The following is a 21,437-nucleotide window of genomic DNA, read 5'->3' on the forward strand; positions in this document are numbered from 1 at the left end:
TTAGGTCGCTGTGTGAATGTTGAGCAGGCGATGCGAAGGTGACCCGATAACGCTACCGATTTGTACACTTAAAAGCGAAGCTCAAGGGTCCTTCAGATTTTAGTCACTGCTTTATCATGACCGGTTGATAGCAAGCGGCGAGATTCAGCCTCACCAGTGGCACTGACATCGACGCTATCAAGGCCAGCTGCAGGCTTTTGATAAGTCACTGGGGACGTGGCTTGCTCCTGCTTCCTACTGTGACGAACCTGCACTTCGTACAGTCCGCCTCGTACCACTTGTGCGCCCTCCCGCCTATGCTGTAAGTCGGCCGGGATCCCCATCAAAAGGTGCGTATCAAATTGAGCTGCTTCTTTCTGGCACTGTGGCGACCCGTTTCATTCATGCTTCGGCCGCCAGCACATTTCGCTGCAGAAAGCGATGTGCTTACGTACTGCAAATTTACCTTCTCTGCCACTCGAAACCTGCCCGCGCACACGCAGCTCATGCGCGCGACACCTCAAAAGGCACGCGTGGCCTATGCGCCAGTTTCGAGCTGAAATGTTTTGTGGTCGTTTACAACCGCGCCGTAAGCCGCCCTAAAGCGGAAGCGCTTGTTGCCTCTGGACAGCGGATAAAAATGCAAACAAATCAGGACTTCATTGGTTCTTCTTCCGTATTCATGCCCGCTTTTGCTTTGCGACATAGCACGCCAACTAAACATGATACCGGCCACTTGTACGTGTAGTAATTTGTATGCAGCAGCAGTGGACTTGGCCGAAACTGATTACATCGGCACTATTTAATCAAAATTTACGTTACCCCTTGTTTAGTTTTAACCTTAGCCTTACAGGGGAGCTGAACAAGAGGGGAAATATCAACGGACTCGCTTAGCAGACCTACTGTTCGTAACTGACGTCCTTGCCACAAAAAGATTATTTTGAACTCTTCCTTAGCAGCTGCATGCCATCATTCGTATCTTAGTAACGCCAGCCTGAACTGCGCGCGGCATTCATGCAGCCGTATATGTGCAAAGCCCCACGTAAAATGCGGTGTCTAAAGTCAGTAGTGATGCCACGATGGGAGCGCGCGTAATTTTATTTTACGGAAATATTGCCAGAAAAAAAAATCGCTAACAATTACGCCACGGTACGCGACTACCGCAGTCCCGTTCCCTTGCTTGCCCGTGTCTTTTATGCGCAATGGTTGTGTGAAAGCGATGGTCTACCAACTCACTCGACAACGCCACAACCTGCCGTGTACCTTCATTCGCGATGCATCCTACAGTTCTCACGTTGCTGACTCGAGCCACGTTATAAAAGTCAATTTCTGCACAGTGCACAACGTGTTAAATTACGAGGCAGTCCGCAACCCTGAGTATTTAGTATAACCATTCTCTAACTCAAAAGCCGAGCTGCATACCTTCCTGTGTATACAGCCATTCGCACACTTAACACGAATGACTGACAGCGTGGCTTCGACTAGCGCCAGCGCCGCGAGCTGTTTGCCGCCGGGTGCGATATCATGCTTTCAATAAATTCGCGGTGGCAGTTCGATTTGAGTGCTTTTTCGCCTGTGCCCGATCGACAGCGCGCTCGTGAAGGGGGCGTTTTACTGCGTTTCGCTGGCGGCTGCGTCTGCGTGCACCCGGGCAACACGTTGCGGTTTCCTTATCGCGAGAACCCGACATTGCACGCAGTTGCCGGTTCCCGCGATAAGAAAAGTGCAACGCGTTGATCGGGCGCGCGAGACCACAACCGCCAGCGAAACGCAGTAAAACGCCCCCTTCACGAGCGCGCTGTCGATCGGGCACAGGCGAAAAAGCACTCAAATCGGACTGCCCACCAGCTGTTATCAGCCGCCGCAAGCACACTAAGAGCATGATCTCGCACGCGGCGGCTAGCGCTTCGTGACGTTGGGGTCAGCCTAAGCTTAAACCTAATCCAAGCTGTCCATCCTTCGTATGAAGTGTGCGGGCGACTGTATAAAAGTCAAATGTTTGGCAGACAGCAACCGTCTTATGCAGTCTGTCCAAAGCGCGCGAGACCATCTCGGGGTTTAGATACGTGCCACAGGGTGCATTGGTAGAATTTTCTCCGATGTTTTTAGAAACGCACGGCGCTCTTGTCAGCATGCTGCCTAAATAATCGGTGACTTGAGACTGCCCTCAGGAAACATGCTCGCGCTGTGCGGTTGAAGCTGCACAGGATGTGCGGCACACTTTGTTGCTCGCCGCACTAGCCTAACTTCAAGTATCGCTGCACTCTAACCATTGCCGTTGCTCCAGATAACAGGCTCCGTGGGAAAGTTTATGCCTAGGGGCAATTTTACGAGCTATTCCTTCTGTTTTACTAACGACATCAAACACTAAACGGTGACGTCGTCGTGTATTGTTGCTCCGGGTTTCAAAATCGAAGGAACGCAAGCACGATGAAGCAGCTTTCAATTACTAGAACCACTTTCGCCACATTGGCACCCATATATGCGCGCGCTCGCCTAATGCCTTTGATGCCGCTCACTGCATAACAAATGGTGTTGATTGTGTTTTGCTCTGTGACTGTACTAGTGGGAAATAGCAATGAAAATGCTATGCACACATAAAAGATTCTAATTTGTTCTCTACAAGGTGCTCATCACTTTTCAAAGAAGTGCCCGCCAGAGGCAACGCATATATGTATATTCAAAATACTCACAGGCTCCTAAACGTAGTAAAATGTGTGGCGGCCGTGTACAGGAAGAGGACATAAAAAAGCAGTTCATGCACCTTTATAGAATAGCTGTGTGTACCGAAAAAAAATTAAGGCACAAAATTACCCAGGAGATTGAAGATCATAATAAACACACGAAGCTAGAAATTATGACGTTGCCAAAAATGTTAATCAAGAAACAATTATGAGAATCGTTCAAACAAGGCTATTTAAAAATTCCCTAGCGAACTTCACAACAGGGCATAATGAACTAATAGAACCAGAGCATTCTATAATCACTTAGCACTACTCCTTCATGAATGGCAGCGATACCATCGGCAAGATCATTCCGGTAGATCGTGACTCTCAAAAGGTGTGAAATTTTAAAAACCGTGCTCCGACCGCACGAATTCCTAAAGCTCAGATTATCGTAGAGACGATAGGGTGTGCGATGTGGCTCGCCAAGGTGAAGAGTAGCTTGAGCTAACTGTTGTGCGTGTGTGTGTGTGTGTGTGTGTGTGTGTGTGTGTGTGTGTGTGTGTGTGTGTGTGTGTGTGTGTGTGTGTGTGTGTGTGTGTGTGTGTGTGTGTGTGTGTGTGTGTGTGTGTGTGTGTGTGTGTGTGTGTGTGTGTGTGTGTGTGTGTGTGTGTGTGTGTGTGTGTGTGTGTGTGTGTGTGTGTGTGTGTGTGTGTGTGTGTGTGTGTGTGGTGAAGTTATGACTATCTGCACCAATGAGGATGAATATAAAAAATGCAAAAATGGGGCTAAAATGTAATCAGGGGTCATCTTAAAATTCCAAGTAAACACAGACACGTGTCGAACTTACAAGGTACAGAATAATGAGGAGCTCTGACAGTGCGCTACTCCCAGTTGGTTCCGGTAACGCTGACTTTCAGGTCGTCGCAAGGCCTCATTGCTGGACCATCACGGCAGCCTTCGGGAGTCGTCAATTAAGCACGTCTAGACTACGAAAATCACTCTGAAGGACGAGGTACTGAGGTTAAATACGTGGCCACACTGTGGTGAAGCCTTTATAGATGGCCAAAAAAAAGCAGCAGAAAAAAAATCCCCTCGTATCATATGCGCAAAGAGCGGTGAATGCGGAGTAGCCGTCATGGCACGAAGCGCGCCTGCCCCGCCTTGGCTCGGACTTTGTGCCCAGTCATCATTAAGCCCTAGAAATCCGCCAGTACTAAGTGCTGGCCGGGGGACACCATCCTCGTCAGAATGAAGGGAAGCAAGGCACAAAAAAATTATAAACGTACTGCGCAGCGACACCTCTACACTCAGCTATATAATATTGTCACGTAGTGATGGCAGTCGAAACAGCGATGAAGACGGACGAAAGGGTCTTCTAAAATAACTTTTTATTGGGCTGACTTGCACCAAAACTGGACTGAATCACTCGGCGGCGGCGAAGCGACAAGCGTGCTCGGCGGTCGTCGAACAGAATGCCCGCCGCTGTCGGCCGTGCTCAATTTAAAGCTGGAGAACGGCGTTCGGAGGCCAGGCGAGCGGACGCGCTTCACATACGCTCCGCAGACTTTGTCCTTTACGACCGGATTTACTCATCCCAGCCGTCTGAAACTAAGGTCATCAGCCTCCGCTTCTCGTCAGGAACCTGTCTATACCAACCTTTCCCGATTTGGACCATTATATTAAGAGGCAAGTCCATATCTTTTCATCACCCCGCTGCGCTGAGGCTAAGCCTCGCGGCGCAGCAGCCGCCGATACCGAACGCCGCTAGAGACGCAGATCGGACCACAGGCGCGTCGGCGCCTCGACGGCGGCATGGAACCGATTGTAGTAGAGGGAGAAAACATATCACCCTCGGAACTTACCTCTACTAACGGCTGGCAATCAGCGCACAAGCGAAGCTCTAATCGCAAATCCCCTCCCACCGTTACTCCGAATCTGCCTCAAGCCCCGGCCGGGCGCCGGCCCCGGCCGCCCCAACTGTCTTCCCTACGCCACCCCAAGCTCCCCATCGACGACCACAAGATCATCACCCGTCCCCGTGGCGGCCTCAACCTTCCGACCATGAATGGTGTTGTGCTTCGCGATGCCATTCTGCAAGCAGCCCGCCTCGGACCTCAAGAGGCCAAGCACGGCACAATCATCATCAAGAACCTCCAACATCTCATCAACACTCCCGACCCGCCGCGCAGATTCCGCTACCTCGACATCAAGTCCATAATGACCAAAGGCACCGCCTACGACATATACTCCAACCAAGCGGCACCGGAGGACTGCGCCCGCGGCGTGGTCCACTGGGCCCCTCTTGACCACTCATACGAAGACATCAAGGACCGTCTCAGTCACTCCTCGAATTTAGACGCATTAGCTCGACACAGTCCATCATCATCCTCTTCGAACAAGACTGGGTGCTCAAGCACATCTACTACTCCTCTGTACTCTATAGGTGCTACCTCTTCAAAAAGAAGATCGAGCACTGCCGTAACTGCGGCGCACTCGGCCACCGTGCGGATGTGTGCCCGGCTCCCAAGCAACGCCGCTGTCCCGGTTGCGACCAACTCGAACCCCCTGAGGACCACTCCTGCACGCCGCGGTGTAAGGTCTGCGGTAAAGCACACCGGCGCACAAAACGTGCAAGGTGCGCTTCCGCACGCCGTATCTCGTCAAAAAGAGTTACTGTGATGCCAAGAGAGCCGCCGAGGCAACCGCCAGCAAGACTCCAATCAGTCAGGCTCCACCCCAACACCGCAGCCGCTCCACGGCCAGCAAGCCCCAGGCCGCAGCTCACATCGAAGTCCTTTCCGGGGCGGCAGCCTGCCGCACCAAAACAGCCGTCCACCCCTCACAAGCCCAAGGCCCGGTCCCGCTCCTAGACTGAAACCAGGCCACCACCACCTCCAGTCCCACTGAGACCACCTGCCCAGGCACCCGGCCGCTGCACCAATGAGGTGAGCTGCGCAGGCGTAGTTTCCCAGGGCTCCGTAACTCCCTCTATGAAGAGCTGCTGCGTGTCCGCGCGCAGCTCGCCCCTCTCCAAACCACCAACCACTGCCTCCAGGCACAGCTGCATGGCCCACCAGCAGGCCCAAACCCCTACCCCGGCACCTGCGGCCCCGGCCGCTCCTACCCCCACTCTTCCACCACCACCTCTCCCTACTCGCGAACAGCCGGCCAAGAAGCGGGCCGCAACACCCACTACCTCCTTGACCACACCAACCCCGACCGAGGGAACGCCAGCCCTGCCTCCCAATCTCGAACAACTGCCGCGGTGCAGACGGCCATCCAGGCCTTCACAAATCAATTCGCCAACCTCACTACCCGTCTAGACGAATTTCCTCGCCAAATTGACGAGCAATTTAAGGAGCAAGAGGCTCGCCACGCGACTGAATGTGCTGCCGTGCGGCCTAAAAAGAAAGCCCGGCTCCACAGCGTCTCCAACTCCTACACTGCAAACGAAAGCTTCAGTCATGACGAGACCACGCACTAGCCTAACTATCTGGCAGTGGAACTGTCGAGGTTTTGGTTCCAAGCGGGGGCTGCTTCACCAGTTCCTAGCTCGGGCAGACGGCCCCGACGTGCTCGCGCTGCAAGAGCCCTCCAATCCCCTCACCCTACCCAGCTACGTGCCCATCGTCCCCTTTTCTCCTACACCCCCTCGGTTTGCATTTCTTGTACGCCGTGCGCTCACTACTATCTCCCACCCCTTAGGCGTCCCCGAAATAGATTATCTCCTCATCTCACTCATGCCGCAGTGCGCCCGGGATACTAGTCTATTCATCCTCAACGTATACAGCCACCCGAAGTGCCTGCGGCACGACTTCGACCGACTATTCATGCTTGCTAAGCGAGCCGCCCACAAATGCCCCCTTCTGATTGTAGGGGACTTCAACGCCCCGCACACGGCCTGGGGCTACACAGCCGACACCCCCAAGGGGCGCAGGGTATGGCTCGAAGCTCAGCAGGCCGGCTTCTCTCTTCTCACAGACCCCACTACCCGGAACGGCGTCTGCGCAGACACTACTCCTGACCTCACCTTCACCCACCGCCTCCCTCACGCTGCGTGGTGTAACACCCAGGAGAATATGGGTAGTGATCACTACATTATCGAGATTCTCCTACAAGCAGGCCCAACACGTAGACCCTCTCGTGATGCTACCATCACGAAGTGGGACTCGTTCCGCACCTCCAGAGCAGCCCGCATTCTGCACACCATCTCAGACATAGCCACTTGGTGCGACCAACTCCAGCGTGACGTCCGCGCCGTGAGTCGCCAACTCCCAGAGGACAGCCTTTCAGACACGATGGATTCCCATCTCCTGCACCTATGGGACGCCAAGGCGGGTCTCGAACGGCGGTGGCGACGTCAGAGTCAGCCTTCGTGCATGTTTGGTTTCCGCCAGGGCTTGTCCACTCAGGACGTCTTTCTACAGCTCAAGCACCACATCCTTGAGTCCCCCGCGGGCGACACCAAGGCTGTCCTCGGCGTCGACCTAACAAAAGCTTTCGATAACGTTACCCACGCAGCCATCCTAGAGGGCCTCCACGCCCTAGGCGTAGGCCCGCAGATGTACAATTACGTCCGCGATTTCCTCTCCGAACGAACAGCCACACTCACCATGGGCGACCACCGGCTGTCCGGTGTCTCACTGGGAGCACGGGGAACTTCTCAGGGTGCTGTAGTCTCCTATGCTCTTTAATATAGCCCTTCTCCAACTCCCCCACCAACTCGCCCAAAAGCCCGACATACATTTCATCCTCTATGCTGAAGAAATCTCTATCTGGGCTAATCGAGGCAGTGATGACGACATGGAACACAACCTACAGTCGGCCCTCAACATCATCGACTCATACGCTCGCGCACGGGGCCTAGCTTGGTCCCCTTCTAAATCAGAACTCTTCTTCTACCGCCCCAGGCCGCACGACCCCGCCAACCCTCCCATCTCACTCACTCTAGGAAACCACCCCATTCCCCTGGTCTTCAAGATTCGCATCCTGGGACTCGACCTTCACTCCCACGGCTCGCATGGCAGCGCCATCCAAACTCTCCAGACCCAAGCCCAGCAAGCCACCCGTCTCATTCGGCGTGCGGATCTGCGAGATCTTACATCACGAACCGCACGGCGTACTCATTCCCCTACCTCCCCCTAAATCAGAAGGAGCGGGACCGCATCAACGCGCTCCTCAGGAGCTGCACGAAGGCTGCCCTCCGCCTACCCCGGTTCCTCAACCTCGGTAATCACAACACGTTTGAGGAGCTGGAAGAAGCCACCCTAACAGCACAGCTGACTCGCCTGTCGAGTACCGCGGCAGGACGCACTCTACTGTCAGCTAGGCATCACCCCGATCAGCCATCCTACCGATGGGGTTCCCTTACCTCCAGACCTATGCTAATAATAATAATTGGTTTTTGGTGGAAAGGAAATGGCGCAGTATCTGTCTCATATATCGTTGGACACCTGAACCGCGCCGTAAGGGAAGGAATAAAGGAGGGAGTGAAAGAAGAGAGGAACAAATAAGTCCGTAGTGGAGGGCTCCGGAATAATTTCGACCACCTGGGGATCTTTAACGTGCACTGACATCGCACAGCACACGGGCGCCTTAGCGTTTTTCCTCCATAAAAACGCAGCCGCCGCAGTCGGGTTCGAACCCGGGAACTCCGGATCAGTAGTCGAGCGCCCTAACCACTGAGCCACCGCGGCGGGTCGAGACCTGTGCTCCCATCTCATCATTTTTCCAATACCAAAGAGCATGCACCCCCAGCACGACGGAGAACGCAGGACAGCCCGCGCCAAAGCCCTGCATAAGCTCTACGGCAACAGTCCTGAGGTATATATAGCCTACGTGGACGCGGCAGCGTACTCGTCGGGCTCCCACATGATTCTCGCCGTCGCTAATTCTTAGGCCCGACTGATCGCATCAGGATCCCTCGCCACAGACTCATCGGAAATTGCAGAGGAAGCGGCCATTGCACTCGCCCTTGCCTCCACCTCTGCAACCAAAATTATCACCGACTCAAAGTCCGTCCTATCCAATTTCGCCAAAGCCCTGGTATCCCGCACCGCGGCTCGGCTTCTACGCTTCTGGCACCCCACCCACCCCGTAACCCTTATCTGGACTCCCGCACACGCAGACCTCCCGGGTAATGAGGTCTACTCCCTCACCCGAGGTCTCACTTTCCGGGCCGGAGTTGGACCTCCTCCGCCATCCCGGGAGCGTCTGCTTACGTTCACAATGTTCTTGCATACTACCGAGATACCCGGAGCGTTTACGCACCGCCGGCTCCCTCAACCTTAATCCAGGCCTCCCACTGGCACCGACTCCAGACCCGAACTGCTCCCTACCCTATTCTCCTTCATGCCCGCTACCCCGATCAATTCCTTTCTTCTTGTAAGCTCTACGGGAAACCGGGCGACTTCCTTCATGCCCTCCTCACATGTCCTGCCTTCCCACACCCTGCATCCTCCACCACGGCGGAGTCATACTGTGAGACTCTCCTAGCCAGCTCCGCTGCTGCTGACCAGCGCCGGATAATTACCGACGCCCTGAAGCGGATAGCCCTCCAAGGGCTGTCCTTTGCCCTGTAAGGGCAGCCCCCTAAGGGTAGCCTCGTGCCATTTTAGGGGGTTCCCCCCTCCCCTAGGTATTTGGCAATAAATGTTTCCACCACCACTAATTTAAAGCTGATAGCGAACTTTCGAGATAAAGCGTGCAAAGTTATTAGAACGTTTCGGAACAGCGTAAAATCAGCTCTGCCTGGCTGCGATCAATCGAGATAAATCTAGTCGCGGTTTGCGTCGCAAACAAAGCGATAAAGTTGTGTGGCGGCAGATTTGAGAAACGGACAAATACTGCAAATATACGCGGCATTACTCCCCTCTCAAAGAAGCATCCACATGATGCATTAAAACAAATAATGCGACTATGAAGAGAAAAAAAACGGATCTTGCGAAAATGGAGCATGTAAATGCAGCGGCCTATAGCGCGGGTAATACGGATTCAGACGGACTGCATGGACAACTTCTGGTCGTACGCGGCGTCGCTGGGATGCAGTCATTGCGTCAGGGATGACTTCATAATCCAGTTCACCCAGCCGATGAAGAACCTTCTACGGGCCGAAATAGCGGCGCAAAAGCTTTTCACTCAATCCAAGGCGGCGAATGGGCGTCCACGCCCAGACTTGGTCTCCTGGCTTGTATTCCGCGCAGCGTCTTCGTAGGTTGTAGCGTCTTGCGTCGGACCGCTGCTGATATTTGATCCGTAATCGGCCAAGCCTTCGAGCTTCTGCGCGTTGAAGGTAGGCGGCAACGTCGACGTTCTCTTCTTCTGTAAAGTTCGGCAGCAAGGCGTCCAGCGTGGTCGTGGCCTCCCTGCCATGGATGAGCCCAAAAGGTGTCATCTTGGTGGTCTCCTACACTACGGTGTTGTAGGCGAAGGCGACGTAAGGCAGGATGACATGCCAGGTTTTTGTGCTCGGCATCGACATACATGGCGAGCACATCGGCGATGGTTTTCTTAAGGCGCTCGGTCAGTTCGTTGGTCTGCGGATGGTATGCAGTTGTCCTCCGGTGGCTGGTTTGGCTGTAAAGCAGGATGGCTTGCGTTAGTTCCGCCGTGAATGCTGTTCCTCTGTCCGTGATGAGCACATCGGGGGCGCCGGGTTGAAGAAGAATGCATTCCACGAAAAATTTGGCGACTTCTGCTGCTGTTCCGTTCGGTAGGGTTTTCGCCACGGCGTAGCGGGTCAGATAGTCGGTCGCTAAGATGATCCACTTATTTCTAGATGTTGACGTTGGAAAAGGGCCAAGATGGTCCATGCCGATCTGCTGAAAGGGCCTTGAGGGAGGTTCAATGGGGTTCCGAAATCCTGCTGGTCGTGTGGGAGGGGTCTTTCATCGCTTACAATCTCGGCAGCTCTTCACATAATGTGCGACATCGGCAGACAGCCGGGACCAGTAATACTTGTCTTGAATGCGGCGGAGGGTGCGAGTAAACCCGTGATGTCCAGTGTTGGGTCGTCATGTGAAGCGTGTAGAACTTCTTCGCGGAGACAAGCAGGTACAACAAGGAGGTAGGCTGTTTTGCTCGCTGCAAAGCTCTTCACGAGGACCTCATTCTGCACACAGAAGGAAGACAGTCCTCGCTTGAATGAAGCGGTGGGTGAAGAAACCTTGCCTTCCAGGTACTCGATGAGGCGTTTAGGTCGGGGTCCGAGCGTTGCTGCTGGGCAAAAGAGCTGGGGCTGATGGGTCCCAGGAAGGCGTCCTCATCGCCGTCCGGCGGCGATGTATCTACAGGGGCTCGTGAGAGGCAATCGGCGTCAGATTGCTTGCGTCCGGACTTGTAAACGACGGTGACGTCAAACTCCTGGAGACGCAGACTCCATCGAGCGAGTCGCCTAGAGGGGTCCTTCAAATTGGCGAGCCAGCACAGCGCGTGGTGATCACCGACCACCTTGAATGGTCTTCCGTACAGGTAGGGGCGGAATTTTGACGTGGCCCAGATGATGGCAAGGCACTCCTTCTCAGTTGTCGAACAGTTAGCCTCGGCCTTGGAAAGGGAACGGCTAGCGTATGCGATGACCTTCTCCAGCCCGTCGCTTTTTGAACGAGAACGGCACCTAGGCCCAAGCTGCTTGCGTCGGTATGAACTTCAGTATCGGCGTTCTCATCAAAATGCGCGAGGATCGGTGGGGACTTCAAGCGACGCTGAAGTTCCTTGAAGGCTTCTGCTTGCGGCGCTTCCCATTTAAACAGCACGTCTGTTCTCGTCAGTTGGGTCAGGGGCTCGGCGATGCGCGAAAAGTTTTTCACAAATCGTCGGTAATATGCGTCAAGTCCGAGAAATCTGCGCACTGCTTTTTTCTCGGCCGGCGGTGCAATAGCAGCTGTTTTCTGCGGGCCCGGGCGTACTCCCTCCTTGCTAACGATGTGGCCTAGAAACAGTAGCTCTTCGTAGGCAAAGTGGCACTTCTCTGCCTTCAAGGTTAGGCCAGACGACTTGATGGCGTCTAGTACTGTTCGAAGTCTTTTGAGGTGCTCTTAAAAATTCGAGGCCAAGACAACGACGCCATCTAAATATACCAAATTTGCCACTTCAGGCCTGCCAGCACTGTATCCATTACTCGCTGAAACGTCGCTGGTGCGGAACAGAGACCAAACGGCATCACCTTGAACTCAAACAGCCCATCCGGAGTGATGAATGCTGTCTTCTCGCGGTCTTTTTCGTCGAACTCAATTTGCCAGTAGCCGCTCTTGAGGTCCATCGATGAGAAATATTTGGCGTTGCAGAGGCGGTCCAGTGTGTCGTCGATGCGGGGGAGGGGGTAGACGTCCTTCTTTGTTATGTTGTTCAAGCGGCGGTAATCCACGCAGAGTCGAAGTGCGCCGTCTCTCTTTCTCACTAGAACAACCGGTGCCGCCCATGGGCTGTTTGAAGGCTGGATGACGTCGTCGCGAAGCATTTCTTCGACTTGGTCCCGGATGGCTTGTCGTTCTCGCGGAGACACACGGTAGGGGCTTTGACGGAGAGGTCGGACGTGTTGATCCGTTATAATGCGATGCTTGGCAATTGGCGTCTGTCGCACCTTCGGCGATGTCGAAAAGCACTCACTGTAGTTTTGAAGCAGATTGCTGATCTGGTCTTATTTGTTCCGGTGCAGTGCAGGGCTAATGTCGAAAGTGGGCGAGTTCTCTTGGTCAGGCGAATCTTCTGCGGAGAAGTCGGAGAGGGTGAAGGAGTCTCGTACGTGGGATATTTCGTCGAAGAAAGCAATCGTCGTTCCTCTGTTTATGTGCCGGTATTCTTCGCTTAAGTTAGTCAGCAGTACTTCGGCCTGGCCATTGCGGAAATGTGCGATGCGTTTTGCGATGCCGATTCCTCGGTTTTGAAGCAACTTCATGTCCCCCTCGATGATCACTTCAGCGTTAATGGCTTTCGTGGCGCCTACGGCCACGATAACGCTTGAACGGGGTGGGACGCTCACTTCTTCCTCCAGGATACTCAGGGCAACGTGATTTTTCCGAGTTTTCATCGAAGCGATGACTTCTTCCGTCGAAAGCGTGATCAGCTTGGACCGCAGGTCGATGATCGCCTGGTGCTCAATAAGGAAATCCATACTCAAGATCACTTCGCGGGAGCATTGCGGTAGCACAACAAAGGTCGCAGGATAGGTATGTACTTTGACAGTCACTCGCGCTGTGCATCGTCTTTATGACGTAATGAGGTGGCCCCCTGCGGTGCGAATTTGTGGGTCGTCCCAAGCTGTTGTGACTTTTCTCAGCTGCGCAGCGAATGTTCCATTCATCGCCGAGTAATCGGCTCCTGTGTCGACTAGAGCGGTAACTTTCCGGCCGTCGAAAGTCACTTCTAAGTCGGAGGTCCTGGCTCTTGCATTGCATGTCGCTCTCGGCGTCGGGTCACGGCTTCGTCGCGTGTGCGAGTCGCGGGTGGGGCGTGTGGTCGAAGCTCTTCTGGGTGGTGGCGTCGTTTTCAAGGCAGCTTGCTTCGTGGTCGGGGTTCTCATTGTGTGCGGCGTCGGTGCAACGAGTGTCGATTCTTCATGGGGCGTGGTCGGTGGGGGATGGCCGGCCCCACCGCAATGGAAGCACAACGGCCGGTTGTCGAAGTCCGCCAGGCGTCGCATTTCCTGGGGCTTGAGCGTCGGTCATAGGCTGGGCGGGCGGGGGCTGGGAGGCGGCGCTGTGGAACAAGTGGCTCATCAAGGGGAGGACGTGGGGGTTGTCGTTGGGGCTGAGCAGTCCTTACTGCAGCGGCGTAGGTCATGGCCCGGAGTTCTGTGGCCGTCGGGGTTCCAAGTGCCTGTTGCACTTCTTCCCGTACCACATCCATCAGAGTCGCTGCTTGTGGCTGTGGGGAGGATGGCAGTAATCGGCGTAGCTCCTCTCGGACGATTTTGCGGATAACTTCCCGCAAGCTGTCGCTGGTGGTGGCCGGCGTGTCTGAACGGATTGCACAGGCAGAGGAAGGGGGATTGTACTGCCGAGCTCGGACGTCGATGGTCTTTTCAATCGTGCAGGCTTCTTGCATGAATTCCTCTACTGTTTTTGGCGGCTGGCGGACGAGGCTGCCAAAGAGTTGTTGTTTTACGCCGTGCATTAAAAACTAAAACTTTCTTTTCCTCGATCATCTCGGGGTCGGCGCGGTGAAATGGGCGCTTCATCTCCTCGACGTAACCGCGGACGGGCTCATTCGGAAGCTGAATCCTGGACTCGCGGACTCGTTCGGCTCTTTCTTTCCTCACGATACTGGTGAATACTTTCAGTAGTTCTCTCTTTAATAGCTCCCATGTCGTAAGGGACGACTCGTAGTTTCCGTACCACGTGCGTGCGGAGCCATCCAATGAGAAAAACACGTGTCCAATTTTTGCCGCATCATTCACGGCACGTTGGTAGCTTGAAATTACTAATTTGGCATGCTATCCTTGGAGGGATGTTTATAGGCTCCATGCATCGGTTGTCAGCCTCGGATACATGTGAGATATTTGAATGATCTTCTTGCGTTAAGACAGTGCTAAAGAAATGGACACTGCTCTTGACTTACGGGCGCCCCGGTATCGCCTTGCACTTAAATCTGACTCTGTGGTTCTGTAGGCGATATGGTTTTCCAGAATATATAAGGGTTATTCTCGGTAAGAGACCGAAGGTTATGGGAGAATAACGTATGGTTGGCTTTGCGCGCAGCATGACACTGTTCTTGGCCAGCTGCTTTTTGGGTGAGACATGGCTCGGGTGTCCCAAATCCTTTATCTTGTCTTAATAAACGTTTCTTTTCATTCCTTAGCGTGCGTAATCCCCTGTGAAACCACGGCTACGCTGTGCTCACACGAAAGGAAATTCGCAGTACGCAGGAATGCACCAATTCAAATCATTTTTCTTCAAAGACCAGTTTTCGTACAACGGCCTGGTAGAGAAAGTTGGAAGATATGAGCGACCAACACTTTCCAAACCCAGTTAAATGGCGTCACATTCTTGTCTTTGTAATAAAAAAAAATGTGTTTGGGCCTCACGATATGCGAGTAGAAAGGCACTGTATTTGTGAAGTAAAGAGCCAGGTGATCCCTAAATCCTTATTTCACATACACCTAACTGAAATACTCAGGAGCGGTCGCAATGATGAGGTTCAGGACTCCACGCGTAGGCTAACGAGCTGACATAGGAGGAAATGTAAATTCAGGACGACGAATTTCTCAGTTACGAGAATATGATTTCATGCTCAAGTGAAAGTCAGAATGCTGGAAATCGCCCAAAACCAAGATATTAGCGCTCCTTTCATTTTTTTGATAGCGCTAATGTTATAGCTCAAGTCTGAAATAAATTTGTTGAATCTGGCGCTCAGTAAGACATCCCACGGATGCATTTGTACCGTATTCGTAGCATGTCGTACTAAAGAATGTAGGCATTTTGTTTTCTCGTCCATTTTGCAGCTCAGGTGTGAGGCCATTGAACCCTTGGGTGTATCTGAAGATAAAAGAACATCTTAATGGCAGTCGATTTGTAACCATAGATAACGTTACCAATTAAGTGCGGCTTTGCGATCCACAGCGTATTTCATAATAAAAAAGGCGTGCAGAAGTAAGCAGACCGGAAACGGAAACATGTTAATGCTAGCTGGGGCTATAGCCAGAACAGATGTGTTCCTGGACGACAGGATATTCCAATTTAATTTCAAAAAACCATCAATTCCGCGGTTTGACGATGTGTGCCTGGCTAGCAGCTAGCAGCCACTATGTATCGAGGATACCTCGCAATTCAATCGCACATTTCTAGCAAGCTGATTATGTTACACACCAGACCATTTATTTTTCTTCTACCATTTGCAGGCTGGGATGGATTCTAAATCCGTTCAGGAGACATTTAACTATTTTGCTTCACAATTAAAGCTCCTCTACACATGCCAACCTTATGAAGATCCGCTCGCTGCAAGACTGCGAGAGCCCTTCAGCGGGGACGTTCTCGAACTACTACTGCAATGCACCGAGGCCCCGAACAAGGTGTGCTCACTGCTCAAGATCCTTCCTGCAGTCAACGAGATGCTGGGGGAAGTGGGCGCAGAGGTCGTTGAGGACGTCCCCGGGAAAGTGGCCGTACGCATCGACCGTGACTTCCACATTCCAATGTACCTCTACGAAGGACCTGAAGGTGAAAATGCGGCCCTTCTGTTCCACTTCATTTTGGCTAGGCACCGATGCGTCCATTGTGTAGAGGTACGTACGATTTAGACCACCCGATGACACTTAAGTTCACATCATTTACTACATTTAACGCGTTTCTTGGGCTTTCCATTTTGTGTTAAGCTTTGGCTATCAATAATCAACGTAAACTTATATTAATCGAGGAGCCTGCAACCAAGTAGAATATGAAAATTGCCTCAAGAGTAGAACTTCAACTCAAAAAATTGAAACTTCGGGTCTGTGGCTGCCCCACATTATTAGCTCTTCCCCTAACTTTTTTGCCATTAGCAAGCTTATTCGCTGAGATCGTAAACGTCTTGCAAGAGGGGAAAGCCATTTGTGATAAGGCACACTCACTGTTTCAAGGTGGCAAGGAGACCGCAGTTTCTACTCAAAGGCAATCGTGCTTCATTTCTTTGGATTGGCTTCACCACCTCGAAGCTGCAACAATAAATTATTGCGCAGCGTCAACTGGGCTTATTATTTTTCAATCTTTTTAGGCTGCCCCAACCTAATATGTGTCCCTATATATGTTCATCAGTGCTAGCCCGTTATACTTAGTGGTGCGGGCCGGGACACATTTTTCTCATTCCTTTTGTCTAGTCCCAATATAATCTAATGTTAATCAGTGCTAATGGAACGGAATGTTTAGCAGTAATGGTTAATCTCCCTGTAACGCATGATATAGTTGGATCAGACTCACAGCTCCCGTTCCAACACTGCACTCGAAAGAAGACATGTTCCCTTTGTTTACCGCGGTAAATTGTATCCATTCACCTAAGGTTGGCTTATCGAGTTAGATACCGCTGCGGTAATGGAAGATAGTCTAAAAAACTCCACACCCGGCCAAACAGAACAATGTCCTTCTCAATACACAGCGCTCGGGTCACTGGTCTTTCCTTAGACTATACATTGCACTTCTTGCCGCTTTTTTCTTATATATTAGCAATAACTTTCCTAAATTGCAACGCTACCCACAGTGGATTCGATTTTACGTAGTCCGTATACAAAATGGAGTGCCGGTGTTCGTAACTAATTTCTAAGAAAACGCTGTTGGACAGATATTGCTCTTTAAAAACTACACAAGTGCAATATCTCGAGTACACATCACAGACTGGTGTTATTGCAGTTCCTGATGTCGCCGAGTCCCCGATGCGGCTTCCAGTCAGTCATCTGCGATGCCCTGAAGTCAACACCATCTTTGACCTGCCTCCACTTAGGCTGTTTTAAAATGAACAAGGTAGCAACTTGTAGCGCGCTTGATGCCATTTGTCGCCTGTTGGCGTCGGAACTGCGCGAGCTATCACTAGAGGCCCTGGGACTCTTTGAAGAAGCTTGTGCGTCGCTGGATGCCTGGGGACGGGCCCTGGCTTCCACCACCTGTCTCAAGAGGCTTAAGATAATCGACGTCGGCGTCACTGTGCAGGTAATATTTTTGGTTGTTATTAACACTCTTGGTAACTTACTGAACAAATAATCACTTTGCGCTTAGCTAAAACCCCTGGTGCCTCAGGCAGTGTGCGATGGAGTGAACATTTTCTAGTTCTATCTTCCAATAACAAAAATTAAAGGATTGCACTTACGTCTGCTTAAGAGCGGAAATGCGAAAGCCTTCCCTATCCTCTGTCTCCCTCCATTTTCTTTTTTGTTTTATTTGTGTGCTTTTACATTATTGCGAAGCAATACTACTTTAGGTCGCACTTCAGCCCGTTCCGTGGCGAGGCGGTGGTAGGCACAATTGACCTTTAGCGTGACCTCGCTGCGTGACGTCACACCACGTGACCTAGAGTGACGTCACACCAGCTGTGTAAAAACGGGGGCCCCATCTCACGCCGTCGCGAGGCGAGGCGGTAGCCACCAACGGCGGCCTAACTCCCGCTCCTCTCACCAGGGGCGCTACGGTCGGTGTGACGTCACACCAGCTGTGTAAAAACGGGGCCCCATCTCACGCCATCGCGAGGCGAGACGGTATCCACCAACGGCGGCCTAACTCCCGCTCCTCTCACCAGTGGCGCTACGGTCAGAATGACGTCACACCAGCTGTATAAAACAGCTCCGCTCCTCTCGCCAATGTAGAGATGGGCAAAACGGCTCACTTCAGTGAGCGGCTCAGAACGGCTCCGCTCACTGAAGTGAGCCGGATCATTTGAACGGCTCACACGCTCACTTGGGTCGCTCAGGAAAGAGCCGGGTCTTTAGAGCAACTCCTTTAGGCGACGCGCAGGTGGGGCGGAGAAGGAAAAGAGCATCACGCAATAAGGGTAAGGGCTCCCGTAATAATAGGTTTTTCGGAAATTTTCGTTGTGTTTTTCTTTTATCCAAGCCCTGGGCTCGAGGTTGTGTCAAACTTCAGGGCTGTACGTGGCTACCTTCATTGGTTATCGGAACTTAGGACGGGCCTCGAAATATGGCCGCTCTAACTTCCTTGTTTATAAAACTTACAAAAACGCAAGCAAATGCATTACAAATCACAAGTCGGTATTGCCTAGTTTAGCTAGAGGCTCCGTGCAGTGGCTTGCAATTCTGCAAATATACCTAGGCTTTAACATGTGGGGCGATAAGTAAGGTCTTGTAGTGTATGTTCTCTGTGTGAGAATTACCTTTTTTTAGTTAGTTAGTTCGGCCGTCTGTGTGAGATCTGCTTCTGTAACTCAGTTTGCCTTTGTACATTTATATATAGATATATTTCCTCTCTTCATCATCTGCATTCGACAATCGTCCCCATCTTCAAACACTGCCTGGAGAGGCCCTGTTACTCTCTTAAGAAAAGGAAGAGACCATGCCTGAATTTACTACACGGCTATTTTACTGATGCATATATCGTTTTGTTTTCATGAAAGCCAAATAACTAGCAGGTTACACTGTAACCTCTGCTATAGAGTTTAGTTATTTGGCTTTAAATAAACGATATGTGCATTAGTAGAATAACCGTGTTATAGGTATTTTTACTAATACCTTCGAAATGTTGCACCAGCTCACGATGCACGATCGGTGGGAGTCGTGAGACATCGCTCGAACAACAGCTGTCAACGAACGGCGCCATCCTTTGCCAATGATTTGCCAGAAGACACGTTCTGAGCGAAACAGCGCTCGCAGACAACGGACGACAACAAGGAAGACACAACACCGCAGGACAACACAAAGCGAGGACAAACTCTGCGAGCGCTCTTTTGCTCGGAATGTATCTCAACCAACTCGCCCAGAAATACGCACTTTGCCAGAAGACCCGGCTCTGATTGAACGGTTCTTCGAACGGCTCACTGAACGAGAGAGAAGCGGCCCTCCAAAACAGCCGCACGGCTCACTGAACGAGAGAGAAGCGGATCTCCAAAAGAGCCGCACGGCTCACTGAACGAGAGAAGCAGTTCACCAAAAGCGCGACTCTCGAAAAGAGCCAATCGGCTCTTAAAAAGAGCCGGATCTCCAAAGGAGCCAAACGGCTCACTGAGCCAAAGACCCGGATCTTTTGAGGAGCCGGGTCTTCGGCTCAGTGAGCCGATTGGCTCCTTTGGAGATCCGGATCTCTCGTTCAGCGAGCGGGCGACCCGTTCACTAAACCAGCTTTCTCGCACTGCTAATAGATGGCGCGCAAATCACACCAAGCAGTAGGGTGCCTCGATGCCAGCGCCGCCGTACGGCGCAGCGCTGGCATCGAGGCACCCTAACCAAGCAGCTCTGACGGACGGTTCGACACGGCTAACTGAACGACAAACCAGCTTTCTCGCACTGCTAACAGATGGCGCGCAAATCGCACCCGGCAGAAAACCCAGCGACCCAGCTTTGACGGAACAGACAGTCGCCGTTCGGCACGGATCACTACGCGGGACTACGGTCCTATGGATCAGTGAGCCGGATCTCCAAAAAAACCTCCGCTCACTTTTACTGAGCCACGGCTCACCCGCTCTTTTAAAAGAGCGGCTCAGAAGATCCGGCTCACTCCTGAGCGACCCATCTCTACGCCAAGGCAGTCATACAGCCAGATGTTACGATGGTGCCTACTGTAAGCCGTAACACTAGCATAACCCAAGACTAACACCAGCCATACTACCAGCTGATCCGAGAATAACACACTATTGCTTCGCAATCACCAGGCTTAACCAAGCTAAGCCACGGCCGTTTTTTTTGTTTTATTCTTGTATTATTTTCTCTTTTGCTTTGATTCATTACTTTTGTTGTTTTCTATAAAGTATGGCGGCCACTCCTCTGAAGACGACGCGTGATGATGATTATTTCCAGATGAAGACGAAGGTCGCGCACTGTGCTTACACTTGCCTCCCCTACGGACGAAAGCGACCGTCCCGGGCGCACGTTAGGGCGAAGGGTTTTAAGCGCGACACGTGAACAATCTCTACACCGCGACGACGGTCATTGAGAGGATGGGCAGGGACAGCGCGATAGTTCACGGAGGACGTTTGTTCGAGTACAGTGTACGGATCAATAAAGCGGCTGGGGAATTTTTCGTACAGCAACGCTTCATCACCAGGGAAGAAACACGCTGCACGGTGTTTGAAGTCATAGGTGCTTTCCCGGGAGACTTGGCAGGCGTCAGTGTTCAGGCGGGCAATGGATGAAGGCGAAGGTCGCGCACTTGAGTTCTTGCGGACAGCTTCCGTGCGCAGAGTCCCGTGCGCCCCACTCATGAGCCAAGGAAGGTTTGCGCCTTAATATTCAATTGCGCGCTTTCCACTGCAATCAGACTGAAAACTGCATTCCTCAAACATGCTTCTCCACAGTACATTGCGTCGGCCGGTTACTGCTCAGAATATTTAATGAACGCTGTTTCAACACGCTGTTTTGCTACATTGCGTGAGTTGCATAGAGTAAGACAAAACAAAAACACAAATGTCGCCGCTGCCCGAAATTCATTGTTTCGGCATCGCATATTGCGAGCGACATGCCTGCTTATTGTGCTGAGGAATGTTCGGATAAAGGAGGACCGACAGACCGCGAATTTTATATGCTGTGTATTTCTCGGGTAAACTCAAGGAGAAAAAGGTATGCAACATTTTCCTTAGGCACGGAAATCATTTGTGACTTGAGCGGTCTGTGTGCACGGTAACTATTTAATTTTGAGAGGCTGAACGCAGATAGAGGTGTCATAATGATCCATGGCGCCAATTTATTTTGAGTGAAATTAGTCGAGATAGTGTCATTCTTACAGACAACGCCAGCTCAATAGCCTATCTATCGGTCGACTGCGTACACTAGCAGCAGCAGTATTGACGCTCTAATATACGGATTGCTTCAACTACAAGTGCTTGACAGCTGGATGGCGCTGCTTGGCTTGGGGGCTAGCCGATGACGAGCGTTAACAACAGATTACGCGATATATTCATAGTCGTACATAGACACCGCTCTTTTGCGCGGTATAAAGTTTATAGTACAGAAGCTTCCGTTCGCAAGCATATGTTCAAGGGGTTCTAATCATTAGCTGTGCAAGCGTTTCATTGTGTGCTTTCAGAAATAGTTAATAAGTTTGAAGTTTATTTCTTGAAATACATTGAAAATGCATGCATACACTGATTAGATCATACAGAAAGAGGTCCCGGGGCAATATTCCATTATGGGACATCTTATAATAAAATAAATTAGTTACAACTTTCAGC

General features: G+C 51.8%; 1 protein-coding gene across 2 annotated transcripts in view; it reads left to right on the forward strand.

Moving 5' to 3' along the window:
- Positions 1 to 227: 227 nt before the first annotated feature.
- Positions 228 to 21,437, forward strand: part of LOC144130187 (uncharacterized) — a 69,807-nt gene continuing 48,597 nt past the window's right edge. The window contains exons 1-3 of one of the 2 annotated variants that reach the window (XM_077664180.1): positions 228 to 329; positions 15,481 to 15,864; positions 16,961 to 17,257. In XM_077664180.1, the coding sequence (XP_077520306.1) occupies positions 15,487 to 15,864; positions 16,961 to 17,257 (675 nt within the window). In that variant the 5' untranslated portion in view covers positions 228 to 329; positions 15,481 to 15,486. The remainder of the gene's footprint in view (positions 330 to 15,480; positions 15,865 to 16,960; positions 17,258 to 21,437) is intronic. The other variant, XM_077664181.1, reaches the window with a different exon arrangement.

This window comes from Amblyomma americanum, chromosome 4, assembly GCF_052857255.1.
Source record: "Amblyomma americanum isolate KBUSLIRL-KWMA chromosome 4, ASM5285725v1, whole genome shotgun sequence".
Taxonomy (NCBI): domain Eukaryota; kingdom Metazoa; phylum Arthropoda; class Arachnida; order Ixodida; family Ixodidae; genus Amblyomma; species Amblyomma americanum.